This window comes from Tribolium castaneum, chromosome 10 (assembly GCF_031307605.1).
Source record: "Tribolium castaneum strain GA2 chromosome 10, icTriCast1.1, whole genome shotgun sequence".
Classification (NCBI taxonomy): domain Eukaryota; kingdom Metazoa; phylum Arthropoda; class Insecta; order Coleoptera; family Tenebrionidae; genus Tribolium; species Tribolium castaneum.
In genome coordinates this window covers 7,320,330-7,344,006 of record NC_087403.1, presented here as the reverse complement: position 1 = coordinate 7,344,006, position 23,677 = coordinate 7,320,330, and the positions used below count along the sequence as shown (strand labels likewise).

The 23,677-nt window shown below is 36.4% G+C and overlaps 5 protein-coding genes across 5 annotated transcripts; 2 read left to right on the top strand and 3 right to left on the bottom strand.

The window, feature by feature from the left end:
• Positions 1-269: 269 nt before the first annotated feature.
• trx (trithorax) lies at positions 270-10,208 on the bottom strand. The gene is made up of 8 exons (XM_008202486.3): positions 9,963-10,208; positions 8,352-9,872; positions 7,886-8,299; positions 6,142-6,300; positions 1,620-6,091; positions 1,411-1,573; positions 1,205-1,351; positions 270-1,154 (listed from the first exon to the last, which is right to left on the bottom strand). Exons 1-8 carry the CDS (start codon positions 10,098-10,100, stop codon positions 981-983), a joined length of 7,188 nt encoding a protein of 2,395 aa, XP_008200708.2. The 5' UTR covers positions 10,101-10,208; the 3' UTR covers positions 270-980.
• A 309-nt stretch (positions 10,209-10,517) lies between these two features.
• Positions 10,518-12,420, bottom strand: Crk (Crk oncogene). Its single transcript, XM_008202481.3, has 7 exons — positions 12,309-12,420; positions 11,733-12,254; positions 11,560-11,682; positions 11,299-11,503; positions 11,110-11,238; positions 10,945-11,055; positions 10,518-10,890 (listed from the first exon to the last, which is right to left on the bottom strand). Exons 2-7 carry the CDS (start codon positions 11,765-11,767, stop codon positions 10,687-10,689), a joined length of 807 nt encoding a protein of 268 aa, XP_008200703.1. The 5' UTR covers positions 11,768-12,254; positions 12,309-12,420; the 3' UTR covers positions 10,518-10,686.
• Positions 12,421-12,970: 550 nt separating this feature from the next.
• On the top strand, positions 12,971-17,040 carry alpha-Cat (alpha Catenin). Its single transcript, XM_965066.3, has 8 exons — positions 12,971-13,229; positions 13,298-13,370; positions 13,701-15,588; positions 15,641-15,710; positions 15,765-15,832; positions 15,880-16,061; positions 16,110-16,467; positions 16,516-17,040. The coding sequence occupies exons 3-8, from the start codon at positions 13,711-13,713 to the stop codon at positions 16,678-16,680; spliced, it is 2,721 nt and encodes a 906-aa protein (XP_970159.1). The 5' UTR covers positions 12,971-13,229; positions 13,298-13,370; positions 13,701-13,710; the 3' UTR covers positions 16,681-17,040.
• A 327-nt stretch (positions 17,041-17,367) lies between these two features.
• Positions 17,368-19,428, bottom strand: LOC658640 (uncharacterized protein). Its single transcript, XM_008202478.3, has 3 exons — positions 19,179-19,428; positions 18,812-19,096; positions 17,368-18,758 (listed from the first exon to the last, which is right to left on the bottom strand). Exons 1-3 carry the CDS (start codon positions 19,312-19,314, stop codon positions 18,565-18,567), a joined length of 615 nt encoding a protein of 204 aa, XP_008200700.1. The 5' UTR covers positions 19,315-19,428; the 3' UTR covers positions 17,368-18,564.
• A 1,354-nt stretch (positions 19,429-20,782) lies between these two features.
• On the top strand, positions 20,783-21,966 carry pasi1 (pasiflora 1). The gene is made up of 5 exons (XM_964934.4): positions 20,783-20,930; positions 20,983-21,298; positions 21,450-21,637; positions 21,693-21,743; positions 21,794-21,966. Exons 2-5 carry the CDS (start codon positions 21,112-21,114, stop codon positions 21,875-21,877), a joined length of 510 nt encoding a protein of 169 aa, XP_970027.1. The 5' UTR covers positions 20,783-20,930; positions 20,983-21,111; the 3' UTR covers positions 21,878-21,966.
• The last annotated feature ends 1,711 nt before the right edge of the window (positions 21,967-23,677 follow it).

The window sequence follows — 23,677 nt, the reverse complement described above, 5'->3', positions numbered from 1 at the left end:
CTTTAAATACAATAAAAATTTAAGACACTGTAAAATCGTTCAATTTATATACAACACTACAAGGCCTCTTATCACGCTGTAGAACTTTCCATAGTTCTACTAATTAACTGATATGTTGATATTGTCATTTGTAAAATTACAATCACAATTCTAACATGTTCGTTATTGTATACACACACACATTTGAGATTTAAGATGTTTGAATTTGAGTGAGATTTGCAGTTTAGAAGTCGTTTATGCCAATAGGTACCCTATAAATAAAACAATCGTTCATAAAAAAATATATACAAAATACATTCGTAAATATACAAAAATCTTACATAAAATAGAGAAATTTCAATTAAAATTTGAAGCCTGTCGGGTGATGTTAGATATACAGTGAAGTATACAAATATCAATCGTGGGAATCTGCTCATTTTATAAATGATTCAATATAATTCGAACTGTTGGTTGCATTTGATGCACGGCCGTTTAATTCATAGTAAAACAATAAATAATAATGTACGTAAAAGATTCTGAATTGTATTTCCACAACACGACACGTTGTTTTGTCTTGATACCAGTATTATTACTCTAAATAAAAGTAATTTTTCGCTTGTATAACTAGATAATTACACTGGACTATGAAACATATCACATATTCACTTTTATCAAAATTTATAACTATATATAGCACCTATGCAGCCAATGGCACAAATGCATAAAATCTCACAGCCAAATATATACATAAATTTGAAAAAAATACTGACGAAACTTACAATATTACTTTAAGAATGTAATAACTTTAAAATGGCAAATAGGTGCTACCGTGGAAGTAGATTACATAAGTTTCAATTATATACAACCATAATTACAAAAAAAATATACATTACATACATAAAATTAAAAGTATAAAAAATCATTTCCTTTGTTCAATTTGTTTGAGCTCACTCGAATAAAGTAAGGTTTAAATACTGACAAACAGAAATTCAAATTAAATATCAGTTGAGAAATTTCCTACAACGTCGTGTTCCACAAGTGCATGGAATTTTATCTTCCTCGATGGGAAATTTGTAATCGTATGTTAATTCTTCTCCACAAATGATTCTTCTTAAAGCAAAAATGATGATGTGCTTGTGACCCAAAATTTCAACGACTTTCGAATAACAATTCGGCTAAAAATAAACAAATTAATCATATTTCTCCCCGTTGAACAATAGCTTACATCACAAGAATGATTTATAAACCTGGCCGCATTTCCGGTCATGGTTGCATCAACAACCAAGTTATCGTCAATTCGAAACATGTAACAACCAATTCCTTTCGAATTATAATACTTTTCTCTTTTATCAGTCAAAACTGATCTAATAACCTGAAAGAGAGAGAGAGAGAGAGCTTTAAGTTTGGTAGATTTTTATTTTTGAAGCTTACTTCTCCTGAATATTCTATAACCATTTCTCCTGCTTCAAAATCTCTCAAACAGAATAAGCCTCGTCGGTGGATTTTTGAACGGTATACTCCTACTGAATATTTACTAGTAAGTTTCAATTGTCGGAATCGCATGGCCATTGGTAAATTATTTACAGAGCCCCTTCTGTAAACACACATAAGCAAAAACAATACAAGCATATTTCCTTTACCTTGGCACTAAATCTGAACAGAATAGACTATGTTCAGGTTTCCGGTGTTTCGACGCTAACCACCCGAACATATCGTAGGGTTCATTTCTTTTGATGTGTGGCGCACACCTCGCACTTCCGTTTGTATGCCCGACAAGCTCGTCCTCGATTTCTATACACTTTGATGGGAAATTGAACATTGGCCTATACTTCGAGCACTTGGTGGCACCTGGCAATTGCTCAATGAGATACTTAAGTCCGGAAGTCTTCAAGCCGAGAATTTGCAAACTGTTTACAATATTTGTCGAGTCTGAGGGCAAAAGCGGCATGTTGTGAGCCGCCCGTGCGTTTTGCACAGCTTCGAAAACTTTGGTCCACAAGTCCGCAATGGACGTTGATGAGTACCGGAAGCCATCCTGTGTCTCAATTGTGTAAAGTATGGACGGGACGTTCTCATTCTCCTTTTTCTCGAGCGGGAAGTGCTTTGGAGGTTCGATGGCAAGCCTCTTCTCGATTTTTTCAGGCCGGTTTTGTTTGTCACTCAGTGACAGAATGTGGAGTGGTTTTGGGGGGTTGAAGTTCGACTTAATCGGTTTTAAAGGTGCTATTTGTACTGGAGAGTTGCGATTGTTGAAATTGTTTAGTTTATACGAGGGTTCAGTGGATTTGAAGTTGCTGGCTACTTTGGGGCTGATTTGGTTAGTCATTGCAGGTATAAGAGGTTCCTCGACGTTGTTACTGACTTTGTACGAACCGTCTTGGGTCTGTTTTTGGAATACGAGTTTCAAAGGAGAGTCTTTCTTGGCTTCATTTATATCATTTTCTAATTGAGTTTCGATGAGTTTTTTGTCGGTACTCTCAATAGGGTTCTTTTTATCAAAATCGACTACTGGTTCTACGGCCTTCTCCAGGATTTTAATTTCTTTTCTAATTGCTTCAACTTTTTCTGTTGGTGTTTTAACTTTGTTTGGTTCTTTCGTCTGCATAGGTAGGACGCGACTCATTGGCCGACTCTGAGTGGTTGGTACCGGTTTAGGTGTTGGCGTAACAATATTAGTTGGTATCCCTTGTTCTGGGACAAAGGGTGCCGTAGGTAGTGTTATACTGTTTGTATTAGTGACACTAATTGGTTGACTATTCGGTTTTTGAAATGAAGGTGTTGAGTATTTACACTGATTGATTTCTGTTTGTTGTAAAACATTCGTTAGTGAATTCTGAGGTACTTCGAGTGACTGCGAATTGACCAATTGTCCTGTATTTAGAAGGACAAAGCTATTCGTCCCCATATCTAATACTGGTTCTAATTTACTAGTTTGGAATACTTGTGTCGTTGTAGAATAACTGCTGTTAGCAGTTAAGACTCCTGGTACTGTTGTTGGTAAAAACTGTTGAGACTGCATTACAGTGTTCTGTACTATCGTCTCAAAACCGTAATAGACCGGTTGTACTTGTGGTGGTGTCCAACTCAATGAGCCATTCCCGTCCACAATCAATTGATTTTCCAAAACTCGTGGCTGTTGAATGATCATCGTCGGTTGAATGCCAGGCAACAAACTTATCAAATTACTGTCAGCCTGTAACTGCATCAGCGGTTGTGGGTTGATCGTTGAGTTGATTTGAGGTGCAATCGTTGTAACGTATTGTACATTTTGTCCTGATTGTTGCTGGAAGGTGTCAACAAAAGTCGGAATAAAATTACTAGATGGCAAGTGTTGAACAATCACAGGAGTCGAACTTGCTGGTATCACAATTGTTTCCTCCTCGTGGCCTCTTTTGGCAGCAATCGATCGTCTTCCTTTAAAAACCTTTGTTGGGCTTTTCGACGGCATAACACATCGATTTCCAGGTACATTAATCATCGAATTTATAATACTTGAATTATTCAATAACTTATCGGTGAGGGTAATCTGATTCTGGGGTGTTACATTAATGAGAGGAGCTACATTAGTGGAGTACGGCATGGATTGGATTGTAACTCCTGGCTGTTGAAACTCCAACTGATGAGGTTGTACAGTCGCTGGTTGAGTCACTTGGTTAATAGCGATAGTTTGGTTTATAATCGGATTAACCGACTGTGTCGGATTAACCGAAATAGTTGCGTTTGGTTGTAACGTTAGAGGTGGATTAACACAAAGAGAGACAGTCGGGTTTAGACAGAACGGTTGCGAGGTTTGTTCATTTACTGAGACAGTCGATTGCGATACTGTGAACACTTCACTACTAACTATCGGTTCGGTTATTGGTTGTTCGGTCTGAGGAATAATTATCTCCGGATTTTGAGGAACAGTAATCACTTCTGCATTTGATTTCGACGCTACGAAAGTTTGAGTATTTAAAACAGAGGTATGAATTTCGTTTTGATAAGATTCGTATGACGTGATGAGAACAGGCTGTGGAATTTCGGTGTTGACTGCTGTTTCGTTGATGTGAATTTGAGTTGTTTCAAGATTCGCATCTTGATCTTGATTCAATTCCGAATCGCTTTCGCTTGTACAAATAACTTCGCATGCGTCCAAGTGTCGTTTGTAGCTCGCCTGTGTCCGGTAAGTACATTGGCAACGTTCACACGTGACCGGTTCTTCAGACACATCCGAGTCCCATATGTTTACACTATTAACCCCTACTGGTGACCCACAATCACTCGAGCTGTCATCAAAGTTACCATCGACTTGCAGCAATTGAAAAAATAAGTTATTTTCACGCGGAGTTATTTTCCGTTTCTTAATGACTGGAGAAAAGCTGTTATCCAGTTTGCAACTGAGAGTCAGACTACACGTTTTTTGTGGGTTCTTGTTCGATTTAAACTCCTTGTCGTCAAACTCTTCCACATTTTCAACTTCCTGGTCTGATTTCTTCAATTCAGTATTACCGTTATTGTCGGAGTTGGTCGTTTCCGATTTTGAATCCATACTAATAAAATCCTCGTAAGACATGAGTTTCGGAAAAATGTCTTGCACCGAAATACCATCAAGCAGCTCGTGGGGGAGTTCCTCAAAAATTGCATCTGTGATTTCGGGTGACAAAAGATCTGCCCCGTTTTGAGGTTCCTCCTCATCGTCAAACTCAATAACATCCAGCTTTTTCTTATCTATATCCTTATGCCAAAGGAGGATTTCCTTCAATTTACGTTCAACCACTGACTTTGGAAGGGAATGATCAACGGTGAAACTCTTATCAACGTGGAGATTATTAACATGAGCGTTTAAAATCGAAGTTGATATTTTATACGAAACTAATTTCCAAGGCTCTACAGTTGACCAAAAGAGCCTAGAACAATTATAACCGACCGGAATGATAGCCTCAACAGTGTCAGACATAACTGGATTTATTTTTCCAAGATTTGTAACACAGAGTGACCCAACCACTACGTTAACTTTTTCAATTTGTGAATATTGCTCCTTTTTGTAATCAGCCAATTCCACAAAAACAGATCTACGAATATTAAACTCATGAGGTGTGACTATAACACTACTAGTCTTCGGTACTTCGTGACTACAACAAAATACAGTCTTGTCGTGCATAAAATGACATTTCGCAGTTCTCGCGCAAATGAAGTGATAAATCTCGCAACAGTTCTTGAAACAACAACCAACCGTTGCTCCTTTTTGTTTACAGTAGGAGCAACGCATTAGACGACCTCTTGAAAGTGCACTGTGGACGTTTTGGAGGGAACCATCGATTTCTTCGTAGACTTCAGAAGACCATAAAGCACAGTTTATGTGTACCCATTCATTTTGCCCGCAGTAAAGTAATCGAGATTCAAGATGGCTTAGACCATCACCTATACTTTTACAGAACGAACAATATCTCGAGTCTATTGACACGCATTCGATTTGACCACAAATGTCTTCATCAATGTTATTATTACATAAAAATCGTTGTTTCGTATTATTCCATTTCGAGTCTTCCTGAGAAATATCAAACCAAGGGAATACTGATTTAAGAATTATTCGATAGATATTTAGCAACTCATCCGATTGTGTCTGAGCTAACCCTTCTTCCATTTCTTTATGAAAGTCTTTCACTGAACTATATTCATTCGAGTTCGCTTTACGTTTAATATCTAACACAGTTAATGTCCTTGTTTGGGCGATTTTAAAATCACTGAAACTCTTCAAGGGTGCCTCATTGTCACTATTCTTATTAAAACTATTAAAATATGTAGCTAAATTCTCCTGATTGTCATCGCCGTCATTCTCACAATCACTTTTCTTACCGGTAGTTCTTGTCAACGTAACGTAATTATTTAAAAGACTTAACTTTAACATATTTTTAGCTGTTTTGTTTTTACTTAGTAACCGTAACACTCGATTGAAATTATATTTTAGTTCGGACTCTATTGATTTACGCCAAAAAGGCGGCGATTGTTTTGAACACGCACAACACAAGTATTTAACAGACTCGGGGAGATAACTTAAGATGTGATAATACTCTTCTGATAAATCCTCACAATCCGCGTGAATCCACTTTTTACATTTTGTGCATTCCATCATCTAAAAATTCACCTCGTTTACAAAAAATTAACAAAGAATGAGAATAGCACCTTTTCGTTTGTATCGATTTCTCTAAATGGTATCAAACAAACAGGACATGACCCTTTCCTCCGAAGTTTAAAGCAGGTTACACATAATGGTGAATTCCCAAAAAAAATTGTAGTGTTTAAATCTCCGCAGTCTTTACAACTTAGACATTTCGAACAAATCTAAAACATTGCGATTTTTAGCAACGATATTACAGTTCCTACTTATGGCTTTACAATTCACAGCATTAAACTTAACCACAAGTTGGCAACTACACTACTTGTTGAGGAGAAAAACAGCGATTACATTTAATTACAAAAAGTTGATCATGTGTTTACGCAACAATTCGGGTTGAATTCTTCAATTGTAAAGTAAAAGTACAATAAAACAAAAAGCTTTAAGTCTCCGTTGCCCACAAAGTGATTGATTTCGAACAAGCGTATACTACGAAGTTAATTATTCAATATCGGGTTCGTCAAGTTTTACACTCAGGCACTTTACACCTCTTAGAAGAGAGAAAAAAAAATGAAATAAGTATATTTCACTGCACTGATATCCAATCTCGCTAGGAAAAAATATATTTTTTTCTAATGATTCATTTGTACAATAAAAACGAAAAAAACCATTTGACCAAAAAATCACATCAGCTGTTTTTTACATGGATGGATCGGAAATACGAAATAAAATTATTCTGCAAAAATTTGACTTGAAAAAAATCGTTCGAATTGGATTAAAAGCCATTTTGATATTATTCATCGGAAATTTCAGTATAATTTATGAAGGACAATATTGAGTAGTAATAAATTTTCGCTACAAAAGGATCCACTACCTACCCCAATAACAGTAATGACTGCAGAAATTTTACAACTAGCGGCACGGTCCCATCGGGCGGTTTTAAAGCCAGGACCGGAACAAGCACACTAACGTGTTAAAAATGTTTTTATTAAAAAATTACATCAGATGTTCAAATTGATGACTATTTTGGTCTAAGCACAAACAAATTCTTCGTTTACAATTCGCATGAACCCTTGCCTTAAGATTTAAAGATTAACATTCCATTTAGAGTAAACAGATAAAATAAATGGTAATCCGGGCCTGAAAAATTCTTACCAGCCGCCTTAACCTTCAGACCCAACAATGATCGCGTGCCAATTTTACGACAAATGTAATAAATTTTTTAAAACCACCATCCTGATGGAGACCTTTTGTGGAAGTGATTTACAATTTTACCAAAATTCATAGGAAAAAAACTGCCCCAATATCAAAACAGAAATTAAAAATCAACGACACATTTTCTCAAAAATTTAATTAGGCACTTCGATGCACTACCTCAAAATACACCTATGGACCAAAGAACGTTGACATTAGACTATAGTTAACTAAGCGAAAGTGAAAAAACACACCATACAAGTAATCATTTTAAAAATTGGTCAAATCGTTCTTCTATACAATAAAATCACATACGATTTTTTTTAGAATTTTAGATAAATTACAAAGAGGTGAAAAGTGCCTGAGTGTAAAACTTGACGAACCCGGTATATTTTAAGTTCATCCAGGTGAATTATACATATTTATATTTTGATAAAATAAGTCTTGCGAACTAGTGATTCGTTATTTTTTTAAACCTTTAATTTCGACCTAAAGTTAGACCGGTGGTAGCATCAATTTTCATTCAGTGAAACGTTTGCAAAAAAGTTTGTGGTTAAATTCAAAACACAGAATTTGAAAACATACAAGAGATTGTCGTATGCAGAAAATGATACTCACCGTGGGTTTACCTTTGCCGGTCCAGTCTGTCTTTAGACATTCCGAATGATAAGCTTTGGAACACTTCTGACAATGGATTTTTTGCCTGTCTGCTCGATTACAAGCGTTGCAAGTGGTACATCTCGGACAGAGCCACACATTTTGTCTGTTATTATTGCTGGTGCTACTAAATGGAGGACTTCTTTCAAGACAAAAGGGGTGATATGGCTCACAACAGAGAGAACAATGTAAAAGTGCTTCGCGTCCCGCACTGCCACAAAGAAAACAAATAGCAGGCATTGGAAATTGTTGAGAGGCAATGAGACAAAATCCATTTTGCTTGACGTCATCCAAGTCGTAATGATCCCAATAATTAATTGAGATCATATTTTGGACTTCTTGTAGATTGGGTTTCTTCTCAAAGTCGGATTTGCTCTAGAATTGAGAGATGTTATTAAAGAGAAAAAAGTGCTTTTTGTTTACTCACTTCACTCAAAGACGTAAACGATGACGATGAAAGTGAAGGGAAAGACGGAAGTGACGAAGACGAAGATACGGATGAAAAAGGCACTCTATGGCTCCTGTCCCTCTTAATTTGAGAAATTAAATTTTCATTTAGTACTAATGGCACCTTTATTGATTTATCATTATCGGATTCATTTTCGCTGCATTCTACATCTTTTAAAGACTTGACTTGTGGCGGCGTTTCAACGTTTTCAGCATGCGTTGAACTCGTCTTTTGTGCTTTTTTCGGGCATTCCTCAGTTCTCTTTTTCTCGGTTTCACTCGGAAACATGGCCAGGGGCTGGCCCAAGACTATAGAAGCACTGCGACAAACGTGTTTCACTCGCGGGCCTTTCAAATCAATTTTTTGCCTCTTAATATCAGACGTTGGAGGTGCGAGAGTAGGTTGTGTGACAGGCTTAGTGTTTTTAAACCTGACAGGTCGCTGATTTACCGTTTTGTTCTGTTCAGGTTTGTTAATATTCTGAACGCTGACCTGCCATAACAAGGGCAGCGAGTTGTTGAACATAACGTCAGAGCCTTGCATGTTCATTGGAAGTAGTTGGATTAGACTGTTTTTCAAAGATTGGGGCATTTGGAAGGAGCGAAGGCACATTTTCAGCCAACAGGCAGGGCATCGGGACTTGTAGGCGCACCGTATAAGTTTCATTTGTTGACTGCGCACTATGGGGGGTACGTGACACATTCCTTGTCCCTTGTGGCAGACCAGAGTGGCACTACTTAGGTTCTTGCCGCAAGACTGCCGTTTTATCATTTTTGAGATAAATTTGCGGCATGATTCGCAGCTGTAGATGTTAAATTTACGCGCTTGCTTCACGAATCGGTAGAAACGGACGGCACCACAGACACCACAAGTCACTGTCCCTGGCGGGGAGCCGTTTGTTGCATTGCTGGAAAACGGACCTTCAGAGCCTTTGGGGGTTTGATTGTGGAGCTTCAAGCGGGCTTGACGGAGAACGACGCGCCCGTTTGAGAATGTTTTTGTTGGCGATTCTGATGCACTGTCACTTTTGTTGGTTTTCGACGGATTTTCGCTTTGTTTTATACAATGTCTTTTGTTTATGACGCGCTTTTTTAGGGTTAATGTGTCACTCAAATCCACGTTTATGAATCTTTTGTTTGGTTTTATCACACGCGATGAATGGACACTTCTTGTGGGTAATACGAATTTTCCAACGAGATTATTACTTTCTTTTGTTATTCCACTTCGACACTGGCGGAAATTTTTTATTGGAGAGTATGCATGCACTGATTTGCGATTCCTTGATGCTTTGCAATTTAATTTGCTTTTAACCGAGAGTTTGCAGGAAACACTATTTTTATTACAGAGTTTTGATATTAGACCACGTTTAGACGAATTATTGCTCATCAATGCTTTCGAACTTTGCATTTTTCGGTTCAGTCTTCTTCTCAATGACACTTTTGTATTTATAGTATTGTTTAAATTTACACTTTCACTGCTTTCTTCTACATCATTTTCGGCCTAGAATTAACAAACAGAATAATTATTTATCGTAAATCAATCAAATCTAGTTTAGGTTTGTTATTATTGCTCAAAACTGTTTATGTTTACCTGTTTGTTTTCTGCAACAGTTTCAACTGTCATAGACCTGCTAGATTCAATAATTCCCTCCGAGGTGGGTGGAAGAACATTAATTCTTTTCCTATTAACATGTTTCGATGGTTTTCCGGGAAATTTTGAACGGCCCATTTTGTTTTTTTATTTATTATTTACATTTTAAAGATAGGATAATCTACAATCAACGCATCACACATTTCACTAGTTTAGTGTTAGTGTAATCGCCCTGTCGGTAATGCAGAAAATTCAATCAACCAACAACATGATGCACATAAACTCCCCATTTTTTTGTGGAAAAATACAATTAAATCTAATTTTAAAATAACGTTTACGGCCAGTATCTTTCATAATGATGTTTTATTCAATATTTCGTACAGAACATAAGGTAATCAGTTACTACTGTTTTTATGTATGGGTTTTAGAGCAATGACCTTGAAAGCGGGAGGGAACTAACATGTTGCATAAAGGCGGGCTCTTTCAGTGAGCGGGAGATTTAAATATTCCGATGCAGGGATGGTTCCTTTTGTTGTACAATTAAAGCACGGTTAATAAATTCCATTTATGTAAATATTGATATGTAATTAATAAAAATACAATTCGATATTAACAACGCAAATAGCTTGTAATCAGGATAAACATTGTATGTTAGTGCCAAATAAATTTAATAAATATACAGCAGAATGGAGCATTTATACAATAATATAATCAATAAAAAACACTAAATTTCATTATCATTATCTAAAAATTCTACATGTGTAAAAGGAAAATAGCCAGTTTTTCCATTTAACTCCCCTTCCCACTGTCCATTTATGTTAGTCTTAGTAACAGTGATAATATCCCCGATTTCCAGTTTTAAAGCGGTTTTATCGTAAGCGTTTGGGACACGTACTTGTTTCACTCGTGCTTTCGCTGGAAGTTTTCGCTGAAATAAAATATTATTTTTCCCATTGTTTTCAAACATGAACATGTTGCTTACTTGCATCTGACTTCGTTTCATGGCAGTTTCGGCTTGTTGTTGTGTCGAACTTGTTACACTACCCCCTGAACCAGGCCTCGGAATTTCAGTAGGAGCTTGTCCTTCTTCATACTAAATAAATTGGGAGAAATAATATACAACAAAATATTTTTAAGGCGTTGATACCTTTTGTACATATGGAACAGGTATAGATCCTCTTTGTCCAGCACTATTAACGGCAGTCCACCACTGCTCTTCATCTTTTGCGACAATTGTAAGGATCTCTCCTTTTCTAAAGACTAGATCATCAGGATCCTGTAATATGATTACAATAAAACGCATGACTTGAATAAATTATAAGACAATGAGACAGACCTGACCCTCAAAATCAAATTTAGCAATAACTTTCTCTACTTTTTTAGAAGCAGGTCTAATAAGTGGTGTTGTATCTAAATAATGAAGCTTATAGAATGAAAGCAAGCTTGGTAAATCTGCAAAAATTTGATCTCCAATCCTATACTTAATTTGTTGCGATTCTTGCATTTTATTAATTATGTAATGGCTCACTTTACTGTCTTCCCTGTAATGATTCCAAGGTAAGATCATTTGTTGAACAACAAGTGAAATATACTGTACTTTACACACAATACAAAGTCTCCAACACAAGTAGCACTATCACGCACTAAGAAAACACCACCTCCCCGTTCTGCCATGAGCAAATCGGTAGCTTCTTTCCTGCTAATTGGACCAAAGTACCAGCTAAAAACAACCACCTTTAAATTTCTAACGTTAATACGATAAAAACATACCTGTCCTTATCTTCATGATCAAATGTACTAGCCATTTTCTATGGTTTGCACTATTTTTTAATACCACTTGATAATATAATAGCAACGGTTAAGCATTTTCTGAAGGTACTCCAACTTGTAATAAATAAAGACATTTACATACCTATGTACAGTCCAATATTGTTTAACGCTATTATTAATTGGCGTATTTTAACCTAATTTTTTTTCTCATATTATATTATGCATTTATGAGTCTTCTTCAAGCGACACATATTGCTGCAGTTTTTAAATGGCCTCAAATTCCGGTTAAATTACCCCAAACTTGCACCTTCACCCCTGTTTATTAAACAGACATGTCCCTACACTCTTATCAGCGGCTGCACCACACAATTGTTAAAATTTATCGCATGATACTACCGTGGTCCGTGGTATACAGTCGATCTCGGAGCAGCCAACACCAGCAGCGCCAGATATGGCCGACTGACCTGGCCTGCCTCCAAGCCTTAGGCCACAAAATATAAAAACTAACGAGAAATTCCCTTTCTAAAAATTTGGATTTCAAACACAAACGCATACAAATGGCCTTATTTCCGATACCGATTTATACCAGACTTTTCCATTGACACTACTGACAGATGCGTCTTTTGTCAAAATGACATATCGGTTCGAAATTGACAATGATAATGATAATGACAACCAAGCCACTACCAAGCCCTCTGAAATTATTTTATTATTTATTTATTTTTATTATTTTTATCGAATTTTCATTCAAAACGATTTTATAAATGAACTTATTTTAAATGTATTGAAGATGCGTCTACAAAAGGCCGTCATATTTTATTTTGTAAGTCTAAAATAATATTAAATTTTATTTTTAACACATTTATCTTACTACCTATGTACTTATCACCCTGTTGTGGGTTTGTAATCAACTAATGATTAATGAAAAATAAACAAAACAGATCAGGTATGTCGAACACGTTTGTAAGAAAAATAAGCACGTTTTTTATGGCAAGAGCATGCAAATTCACTATTTAACTTATCTACAAATATTTGTTCCTAAAATTGTATATTGAGTGAACTGTATAGTCGTTTTGATTAGAAGTTTTTTCTTCTTCTTCAGAAGGTGTTTGCCAGTTTTTGCTTAACCATATTAATCTAATTTTAAAAATCCACATTATTCAATCTATTACATTATATACAACAATAAAAATTCTTTTAAAAGGGCGCCAGTTTTCAAGGTTCGCTCTGGAGAATTTTCTTCTTCCCCGTTGGTAGTTTCGTTCTTGTGCCAACTTTACACTGACGCTAGTTAGAAATAATTTATACACAAAAGTCCTTTTTTCCGTTGTTTGGTTTATGATTAACAAAAAGTCTTATTCAATTATTTTGGATGTACAGTAAGGTTGTCATTTGATAAGATAAAGTTGAGTATTGATAAGAAAAGTGACATTACAAGTAGTGGGAGTGGTTCAATTTGATGTTTTGTTAGTATGGCTACTCTGGAGTGAGGTAGAGGTATGTAATTTTTTCAGTCATGAACTAATGACTGTTCAGTGGTGATTCATCGTCACAGTTTATTGCAGTTGAGTGTCTGGAATTTTTACTTAAAGTAAAATCTCTGTGTGTGATAGGAGGGAAGAATCTTGGGAAAAATAGGTAGGTAATTTTAAATTTTTTCAAGTGGTATTATTTTATAGCAAAGCGTAAACAGAGAACACCTAATAAACTTAACAAAAGGAATTGGATAAGCAATTAAGACATAAATCTCATTACTCATCTGTTTTTAATAATTTCTCTCGATTTCTCGATTGCTTTTAAATATTAATGAAAATAAAAAATGTGACTTTATTTAAAATTTATAATTCGCTACGCTACATAGGTGTCTCAATATTAAAAAAAAAACACTAAAACCAAGAGTAAAAATTTATTAAAACCGTTTTAACTTTAATCTAGTTTTTTTGGAACTTTTTTTTTCTGTGGTTGTAGATCTGGCATAATGAATGATCATTTTGGGTTAAAGTGGGACCCGAAGAATTTAGAAATAAGGACAATGTCAGTTGAAAAGACATTGGAGCCTTTGGTTTTACAAGTCACGACTCTTGTAAATACCAAAGGCCCCAGCAAAAAGAAAAAGGGCAAGTCGAAGAGAGCTAACGCTCTTGTCAGCACCGTGGAGAAGGCCACGGAGAATTTTATCGAAAAAGGCGAACAAATCGCTTACGAAAACCCCGACATAACCCAAGAAATGCTCTCTGCTGTTGAGGAAGTTCGCAAAACCGGTAACGCGATGAGTATCGCCGCTCGTGAATTCTCTGAAGACCCTTGTTCCTCCCTGAAACGGGGCAATATGGTGCGTGCTGCACGAAATCTTCTTTCCGCTGTAACCCGTCTTTTGATTTTGGCTGACATGGTCGATGTTCATCTCTTGCTCAAATCGCTTCACGTCGTCGAGAACGATATCGAAAAACTGAAAAATGCGTCAAGTCAAGGCGAACTTTTAGATAATATCAAGGCCTTTGGCCAGAATGCCAACGAACTGATGAATCAGGCAGCTAAGCGCCAACAGGAGTTGAAGGATCCTCAGCTGAGAGATGATTTAGCTGCTGCTCGTGCTGTACTTAAGAAACATTCCACTATGTTACTGACAGCTTCAAAAGTCTACGTCCGTCATCCGGAGTTGGCAGCTGCGAAAGCTAACCGTGATTATGTGCTGAAGCAAGTTTGTGAAGCTGTTAATACGATCAATGACGTCGCTCAAGGAAGGACACCGCAGCCGGCTACAGGCCCATACGATGGTCCTGGAGAATTAGCTGCAGCTCTGGATGACTTTGACGATCATATGGTTATGGAGCCGTTGGCTTACAACGAGGTTCACACGAGACCGTCTCTGGAGGAACGTTTGGAGAGTATCATTAGTGGTGCAGCTCTTATGGCCGACTCCAGCTGCACCCGAGACGAAAGAAGGGAACGCATAGTTGCCGAATGTAATGCTGTCCGTCAAGCACTTCAGGACTTGCTTTCTGAGTACATGTCAAACATCGGCAATAAGGAAAAGAGCGAAAGTTTGAATCGAGCCATCGACAATATGGGCCGCAAAACTCGCGATCTGAGACGGCAGTTGCGCAAAGCTGTCGTCGACCACGTTTCTGACAGTTTTCTCGAAACAAACGTTCCTCTCTTGGTTTTGATCAAAGCCGCTCAAAATGGTAACGAGAAGGAAGTCGAGGAGTTTGCCGTTATGTTCACTGAACACTCGAATAAGCTCGTCGAAGTTGCCAACTTGGTGTGCAGTATGTCAAATAACGAGGACGGTGTCAAAATGGTTCGCTACGCAGCGGCACAGATTGACAACCTCTGTCCGGAAGTAATCAACGCTGCTAGGATTCTAGCAGCGCGACCACGTAGCAAAGTTGCTCAAGAAAACATGGACGCTTTTAAACAATCATGGGAGAATCAAGTCCGGATTTTGACTGAAGCAGTTGACGATATTACAACAATTGATGACTTTTTGGCTGTATCGGAAAATCATATTCTAGAAGATGTAAATAAGTGTGTGTTGGCGTTGCAAGAAGGCGATGCCGATACCTTGGACAGAACTGCAGGAGGTATTAGAGGGCGCTCAAATCGTGTCTGTAATGTTGTCACTGCTGAAATGGATAATTATGAACCTTGTATTTACACTAAGCGCGTTTTGGAAGCCGTTAAAGTATTAAACGATCAAGTGATGCCCAAATTTAGTCAAAGGGTCCAAGTTGCCGTTCAAGCTTTGTCTAGCGTTCCCACCAAAGAGGTTGACGAGAATGATTTTATTGACGCATCACGATTGGTGTACGATGGAGTGCGTGAAATTAGAAGAGCCGTCCTGATGAATAGAGTAAGATGAAAACAAAAAACGTGTTATCAAGACTTGTTACAATTTGTTATAGGCTGATGAAGATTTGGACCCCGAAGATGTAGAATTGGATGAAAATTATACATTAGAAACCCGTAGCAAATGTACGTTATAGTTTTTTTTATTATTTTAAAGAATTCATTTTTATCTTTTTGTAGCGAGTGCTCACACTGGCGAACATGGTGTGGATGAATATCCTGACATCAGTGGTATTACCACGGCTAGAGTAGGTTAAGTAACATTTTACAACCACAATTTATCTCTTTTTTATAGGAAGCTATGGGGAAAATGCCTGAGGAGGACAAACAAAAAATCCTCCAACAGGTAGAATATTTCCGTAGCGAAAAACTCAAATTTGACAGAGAAGTCGCCAAGTGGGACGATACCGGTAATGATATTATCGTTTTGGCTAAACATATGTGCATGATTATGATGGAGATGACGGATTTTACACGGTATGTTAAATCACGGCAACTTGTTTTTTTTCTGATGGTTTAGTTTAGTGGACGTGGACCTCTGAAAACTACAATGGACGTCATAAACGCGGCGAAAAAAATTTCAGAAGCCGGAACAAAATTGGACAAATTGACACGTCAAATTGCCGAGCAATGTCCGGAGAGTTCTACCAAGAAAGATCTTTTGGCCTATTTGCAACGTATTGCTTTATATTGCCACCAAATGAACATTACGTCGAAAGTTAAGGCTGATGTTCAGAATATAAGTGGAGAATTGATCGTTTCAGGGCTTGACAGCGCCACTTCGCTCATTCAAGCTGCAAAGAATCTCATGAATGCTGTAGTATTGACTGTAAAGGCGTCATATGTAGCATCCACCAAATATCCGCGGCAAGGGACCATTTCGGTACGTATTTTTGGTTAAGGGTTATTTGTATTGAAATGTTGTATTTAGTCGCCAATTGTCGTCTGGAAGATGAAAGCACCGGAAAAGAAACCGCTAGTAAGACCTGAAAAGCCTGAAGAAGTTCGGGCTAAAGTCCGTAAAGGGTCGCAAAAGAAGGTGCAGAATCCTATACATGCGCTTTCTGAATTCCAAAGCCCAACAGAATCAATTTAAGTATTTTTTGTAAAATTTATACATTTTTATGAATTTCTTTTTCCAATTTTTGCCGTAAAAGATCATTTTTTTATTTTTTGTTATTTATTAATGTTACGTCGTTGCCAACAAGAATTTATGTATTTATGTGGGTAGGAGCACTATTTGCACTGTGGGAAATATAAGCAATCATGAAAAGTTTTACATGTTTGTAACCATTCTATTTTTGTTATTTTTCTAATGATAAATGTTCTGAAAATTAATAAAGAAAGTGTGGCTTCCAATATTTGGATATGCTTAAGTTAATTCTAAGTTTACTTTGCAAGAACTATTACAACTTGCGTGCTTACATAAGTGGTAATAAACATCATTTTTACATAATTCGGTGCTTTTTTCGCTACCCTTTTTCTCGAAAATAACGATTTTCTTGCTAAGATTACAAAGTTATAAATCGGATACAGCGGAAAATTGGAATCAAGTTTATATAGCAAGTGGGAGTTAACAACGGGTTTCGGGTGAAAATTGAACATAAAACGAGTGAAATATGAGCAATTTTCCTTTGCTTTACGATTTACACCTAAACATAGGCATCGCTATTTTCAACATCCGTGTAACAAAAGCACAATTTACAATGTCATTAACATTATCGATCGGAGTTTGGAAGCGACTGAAAGGTGAATGTTGCACAAGCCGATTAATAAAACTAGATTTATTTGATAATATATTTATTTAATTAGAAATTCTACCTCACAACTTAATTGTGTCATGATTATATGTATATATAATATATATATTTATTTATTAAAAAACATTTGATATGTATACATAATGAACCAGCCTTTTATGTAAAATATTTCAATCCAGATAACCTTCGATAGAGAATTCGGCGCACACAGAACACAAACATCTTCACTACCAGTCGAAAAAATATATCTTAATATCTCGTGCAGATGTGATTGTGCGGACGTTTAAGTCAAAAGACGTACCTATAGCGTGTAGTTGGCAAATGTCAGGTCGTTATCTCAGCTTAAAGGTGCGTCTTTCGCCACTTACTAATGATATGTACAGAGAAATCACAATATTTGCATAATTTGCAATGGCAAAATGGACTTCCAGTTGGCGGCAGGGGGCGCGTCAGGCCCTTTAAACGCGCAAAACCTGGCGCCAGTTGGAATTCCACGCAGATTGCCATAATTTCACACACAACATTATCTAAAAATCGCTGATATAAACAATGCAAAGGGAATCTGCAGTGTCGTCCTGCACCATGTACGACAAAGAGGTTCGGAGAAGACCTTTGCATTGGTCCTAGCATTGACGAGAGCATTGATTTGAGGGGCTGCCGGACCGGCCGGTATTTTTTTCATACACCTCGCGATGTACTTGATTAGTGCCACACTAATTGTATTGGGAGTCATTTTTATTATCTTAAAGTGATCACAATTATTACCTATACAGTTTGAACGATCAAGTATATCACTCAACGCAAGTGTCGACTTGCGTTTTGTGCATTAAATTGATTAAAAACATCCAGAGAGATTGAAACATTGTAAGAAACTATACGTTGTAGTTTGTGATCACACCTTTTATATTATTTAAATCTAAGATATATTCCCTAGTTTAAAAACTAATGATATGTGATGTGATGTATCCAAAGTATACCTTGGTGCTTGATATGTATTCATAAGTCTGGTTGCTTGGCCGTTGCTTTTGTGATTATCTTCCCTCTGAGACAGTTGAGGGGGATTTTTGAAGAAGGGGGCTGGTGGGGACGGATTTGCGGACTCTGCTGCTTACGAAGATAGACAGACAGATTTAGTAAGGAAGGTAAGAATAAAAGGACTTGCTTAAAGGCAAGTGTGGTTGGGGGTGGGCAAAGAAGACAGCAGCAGGGTCTGGTATAGTTCAGTCTAAAAAGCCAGTATTCACCAACTTCTCCAAGAAAAACTTTACGTCCCCTAGTTCCGAATCCTTGATCCCGAGCGACTTCAGCATCCCCAAATCTCCATTTTCAACAGCCATAAATACTGAACGTAAATGTTCTAAATCAGATCGCATTAAATGAAGTGCTGCTCCAAAATCCTCAATCGTTTGTGACTCTATCAAAAATAAAAAGACATGTTCCAAAAACCCAAAAAAGCCTAAGACTCACCTGATAACGCAATCGCAACTTTATCAACTCCCCCAAGAGGTTTCAATGCATCGCGTGCTTTATTCCCAAATAACTTTTCCAAGTAGTTTGGTCCGTGACTTGCTAATAACGATTTTAGAAAACTTCCAGTTTCTTCAACTGGTGGCCGTTTTGCAGCTGTACATAAGCGGGAATCCTCGTCGTATCCATCGGGACAATCAGGAGCTCCGTCGCAAAGATACTGGATTGATATACAGTTTCCGTCCCCAGGACACTTGAAAGGCTCATAAGGGTGGCATGCGTCTCCTAAAATCACCAGAAAAATAATAAGTGCATAGCGATGACATTATTGATCGGTTAAGTGCGACTCTTTCTGAAAAGAACTTACCATTGCGTTTAGAACTGATATGTCCATAAAGTCTACTAAGGTCTATTGCCATAACGGCATAAGGAAACGACGCACATACAGCCACCACTAATGTGACCAGCAGTAAGGGGTGCGGCGAGAACGCCACCCTAACCATGGCTGGTGCTCAACTACTGGGGACGGAGAAGACACAGCTTACAATAGCACCCTCCTCGTTGCCTAGTATTATTTTATACTGGGAAACCGGTACGTACCTGCGTAACGGTTCCACACCAATCCGATTTTCCTTCGCGCGCACACACCCACCAGCTGTTGATTCAATCAATATATACCTAATATCAACTACTTGCTCCACTAATGCCTCTATATCACATTTAACGTGACTCTCTTTCCTAGAAGGGCATGACGTTTTATAATTCATCATTCATCACTGTGGTGGATAGAAGCCCAATGGACACATCCTTTTTAAACATATAAACTCACCCCCGATCAATATGACCCTTTCTTCCCATTCTATTCAATGATTAACAAAGAAAGATGAGTTTTTCATCTCCCAGTCATTTCATTTTTCCCTTTGTGTTCAACAAAAAAAACCCTCAAGCAATTACGTTAATTAGTTTGGTTTAATCTTCTAAAACCGACATTTAATTAAATTTTCAACAACGTATGTTTGAATATTGACCGCAATTTATTTTTTGTGTGTCTGACATTTAACAAATTAATTTTATCTTTGTAAAAGGGTACACTGTGGTCGATGCTAATTACGGGAATTTTCCATCAATGTTTTTATTCTCGTGTAGATATTTCATGTCTTTTCCCTTCCAGTTGAAATAAATAATAAAATTACCCGATATAGTTAAAATTTCTAGGTCAGCAACGCCAGAATTGGCAAAAATTTCTCAAGCTCAGAAAATGTATCAAAATCAGTTCGTTATACCCGATAACAGCTACAGAAAAACAAGTCTTGTCATAAAAAATAAATTTATCATTCATATCCGGAAGTTTGTTATAAGCGCGGGTTTGTTATAACTGGATTCCTCTGTATTTGGAATAAGATGTGGAAAAACGCGTTAAATAAATAAAGCGACATAAATATTAATAAAATAAATAAAGATTAAGAACCACTGGTCTAGACAAACCGTGATTTATATACTGCGACACAAGAACCTTTTTTTAAATGCGGAAACGATTAACGTATGCTTTATCAATGGAAAAATTAATAAACATCATTTTATGAATAAAACAGAGATTTTTTTCTGACCTGACCTAATAATGTTGGCTATCGCCGGTTTCACTTAGGTCCGCTGAATAATAAATAAATACAGTACAAACCATAATTACTTATAAAAATTCATAATTAAGTAGTATTTAAGTAATGAAAGAGTAAAAAGGTGTTAACTGCTTTTTTACATAACTACTACAAAACAATGAAGAATGCACGGAATCTACTTTTTTTTTCGAATTGCGTGCGTTTCCTGGGCAGCCATTTTTGAAACTCACCTTCTTCATTTTCGATTAAGACAAAACATGAATTACTCTTATTTTACAGTTGTACTTAGTTACTCACAATATTGAGTAAAATGAGTAAAAATTTGTCTCGAAACGTTTATTTTGCTTTTTCGTTTTTTCTGCTTGTGGGTTTCCCACAATGCCACAAAGGTGGCAGCAGTGCATAGTCAGTTACAGTGGGAGTGGTTTAATATGTTTACGTTTGATGCTCGAGTGGAGTGTTTGTGTTGTGTTAATTTAAATTGGGTGTGACATGCACGAAATGTAAGTCTTTTTTAATCAAAATTCGCATATTCCTCTATTACAGAATTTGTAGGATAAATTCATGGCGACCTGTACACTGAACCTTTGATAATTCCACATTTAATGCCATTAAAACACAGCACTGCTGCATAACACCTGTGAAGTGATTTCGTCCAAATTTGTATAAAAACATATCGGCAAAATGGTGATATTAACTTCGTGTTGGTCCCCATGTATTTGGACCAACGATTTGAAGACAAGTTGCAAAGTTATTGCCTTTTACACAGTTGCAATGAGTATTGTTGTTATGACTTTTATTGTTTTTGACATGTCGGGGGGCGACTCCACACAATTATATAATCCACTGTTTGAAGCAGATATTCGTTACTGTAAGTAAATTCGTTAAATTACTTCAATTAATTTGAAGCCATAATTGAGGTTAAGTCGTGGACGTTTGAAAAATGGCGGACTTCATAAATGGCTCCAAATAATTTTTTTATCCATTTATTCACTTGTATTTATTAAATATTTTATTACTAGCAATGCAAGTTGTTGGAACATGTTCCATGATTTTCTTCTCATCACTTATAATCTCAACTATCCTTTTGGTTGTTGGTTTACATAAGATGAACCGTGGTATGATGCTACCCTGGTTAATTGAATTTGGAATCGTTGTTTTATTCCAGTTAGTTTTTGGGCTATGGTTGCTGGGCGGCTATTACATTTATGTAAGAAAAAACTGCTTTTCTGTATTTAAATGTAAACAAAAATTTTTTTTTGCAGCTTGAAACTGTTTTACATACATTTGTAATTTGGTCCTGGATGACTTACAATGTAAAAAATACATTTCTAAGAGTTACACATCTTTGATTGATTTTTTTCAGGGTTACTGTTGGTTGGTGGTGTACTCCCAGTACCAGGTTTTTGAGGAAATGCAATCTCCAAATATCGAATTACTGTGGCCCTAAAAGGTGTCTTGAGATTTTTTATACATTTTTTTTATTTTTCGTAGTAAGCACTCTGTTAACGACAATAAATGATTTTTATATTATTTTTATACAGCGTTTATTATACACCTCTTATCAAAATAAATATTCAGAAAAATATATGTATTTTTTTAACCAGTTGCCTCCACAACGTTGATATCTGACAAAAACATTCATTTAAAAAGTGCTCTTGTTAGTATTTTATCAAAGGAGAATTTTTTAGTGACCTGGAAAATAAAAAACGCTACGAAAAAAATTCAACTGATTAGCTGTTTATGCTGAGTAATTCCACACAAAAGAAAAAATTAAATTAGATTAAAAGTTCGAAGCAGTGGATTTTAATTCTATTATAAAAATAACCAACGTTGTATTGGCAGAAAGGAAAAAAAGTCGCCCTTAAACCCCTATAGAGTGGCTATATATTTACATACGTATAAATTCCGGATAAGTTATTCGTTATTCGACTCGAGAACCAAAAAAATCTACAAGATAATTTGGTTAAGATCCGGGCATAATGATCGGCTTACGTATACACGTGCCTTTTCTTATTTTTTTTCTCGAGAAAATCGTGTGTCCAGAATCATTAACACTGAGTAATATTGTAGCATTTACAAGTGAGATAAACGAAAATAAAGAAATATTTATTAAATAAATGTTCTTATTTCCCGAGTCCCCGATTAATTTTATTGCAGTTGCGAAAAGTTTAAATATACTTCCAACGTTGCGATAATTTTAAATATAGCTCAAACTATTGATCTTCAATGGAAAAAAATACTTTAGACTACATGATTCTCCTTTTTTCTGAATGACATTGTACTCATATCCGTACAAAACTGTTACTATTTTTGTTACCGTTATCTTTATCCCTGTCAATAAACTTTTCTGTTCATTGATAGCGCATTTGAACTTGTATTTATAAATTAGAAATTAACAGAATTTACGCAGTATCGTCCGAATAAAGAAATTGTTTTTGATGGGAGCACCCCTCTTAAATTACTGAGAATAATTAAGAAATTAATAACTGCAGCAGGCATTGCTCTTTGTCAAAAAAATGAAATGGGTTTATCTACAAGTGTCTTAGTAACAAGAAATGTTAGACTCGCATTAATTATCCAGCTGTAAAATATAATTACGACATAATCATACTAAACGTTTAGAAAATTTATATAACTACTTCACTAAATTGCCTGGTTTCTTTATCGTACACTTTCTGCCATTTAATTTTATTGTAGAGCCTATACCAATTTATTTCGAGTAATTCGAAGTGATGTAAATAATCGTGTGAGTATTATTCGTAATAATATTTATGTGTTCACACACATGTCATTCATACGGGTTCAAGTTATGACTAATATAAAGTTACATGCTCTTCTAAAACCTTTTACAACCGCAGTTTCGATCGTATTTATTTATATATTTATTTGGGGTGACCAGAGGGTTGAACCCGACATGACCTTTATTTTTTTTTCATTGTCTAGTACCGGTGTATAGTGTAGTAATTTAATTAATGACATCATTCATATTTTGTAACGTAACTTTCGCACTTTTGTTGATTTTTTAATTATCTTGTTTTGACAGATCGAACAAAAGTGAACGTTCTGTTGTAAGAGAACACCTACAACTTGTTAAAGCACTCTTCTCGCAATATCTTTAATTACCAGCCAGTCAGATAATTGAAGGCTTGGAATTATAATTAGTTTTGAAAAAGTTTTTGGTTTCTTCGCATTGGGAGTGGCCGCAGAGAAATATCGTTACCTTACCTATTTGGTCGAAGTATTTGGT

Bases quoted from the DNA above. Each gene is read 5' to 3' on its own strand.
- trx (XM_008202486.3), bottom strand. From the start codon at position 10,100: ATGGGCCGTTCAAAATTTCCCGGAAAACCATCGAAACATGTTAATAGG. The intron at 6,301-7,885 runs GTGAGTATCATT...GCAATGTTTTAG, and splicing joins CCGGCAAAGGTAAACCCACG to ATTTGTTCGAAATGTCTAAG. The intron at 1,574-1,619 runs GTAAAGGAAATA...GTGTGTTTACAG, and splicing joins TGTTCAGATTTAGTGCCAAG to AAGGGGCTCTGTAAATAATT.
- Crk (XM_008202481.3), bottom strand. From the start codon at position 11,767: ATGGCTAGTACATTTGATCATGAAGATAAGGACAG. The intron at 11,683-11,732 runs GTATGTTTTTAT...GGTTGTTTTTAG, and splicing joins GATCATGAAGATAAGGACAG to CTGGTACTTTGGTCCAATTA. The intron at 11,056-11,109 runs GTATCAACGCCT...CAATTTATTTAG, and splicing joins CTGTTCCATATGTACAAAAG to TATGAAGAAGGACAAGCTCC.
- alpha-Cat (XM_965066.3), top strand. From the start codon at position 13,711: ATGAATGATCATTTTGGGTTAAAGTGGGACCCGAAGAATTTAGAAATA. The intron at 15,589-15,640 runs GTAAGATGAAAA...AATTTGTTATAG, and splicing joins GAGCCGTCCTGATGAATAGA to GCTGATGAAGATTTGGACCC. The intron at 16,062-16,109 runs GTATGTTAAATC...GGTTTAGTTTAG, and splicing joins GAGATGACGGATTTTACACG to TGGACGTGGACCTCTGAAAA.
- LOC658640 (XM_008202478.3), bottom strand. From the start codon at position 19,314: ATGGTTAGGGTGGCGTTCTCGCCGCACCCCTTACTGCTGGTCACATTA. The intron at 19,097-19,178 runs GTAAGTTCTTTT...TGGTGATTTTAG, and splicing joins TATCAGTTCTAAACGCAATG to GAGACGCATGCCACCCTTAT. The intron at 18,759-18,811 runs GTGAGTCTTAGG...TATTTTTGATAG, and splicing joins AGTTGCGATTGCGTTATCAG to AGTCACAAACGATTGAGGAT.
- pasi1 (XM_964934.4), top strand. From the start codon at position 21,112: ATGGTGATATTAACTTCGTGTTGGTCCCCATGTATTTGGACCAACGAT. The intron at 21,299-21,449 runs GTAAGTAAATTC...TTTTATTACTAG, and splicing joins TGAAGCAGATATTCGTTACT to CAATGCAAGTTGTTGGAACA. The intron at 21,638-21,692 runs GTAAGAAAAAAC...TTTTTTTTGCAG, and splicing joins TGGGCGGCTATTACATTTAT to CTTGAAACTGTTTTACATAC.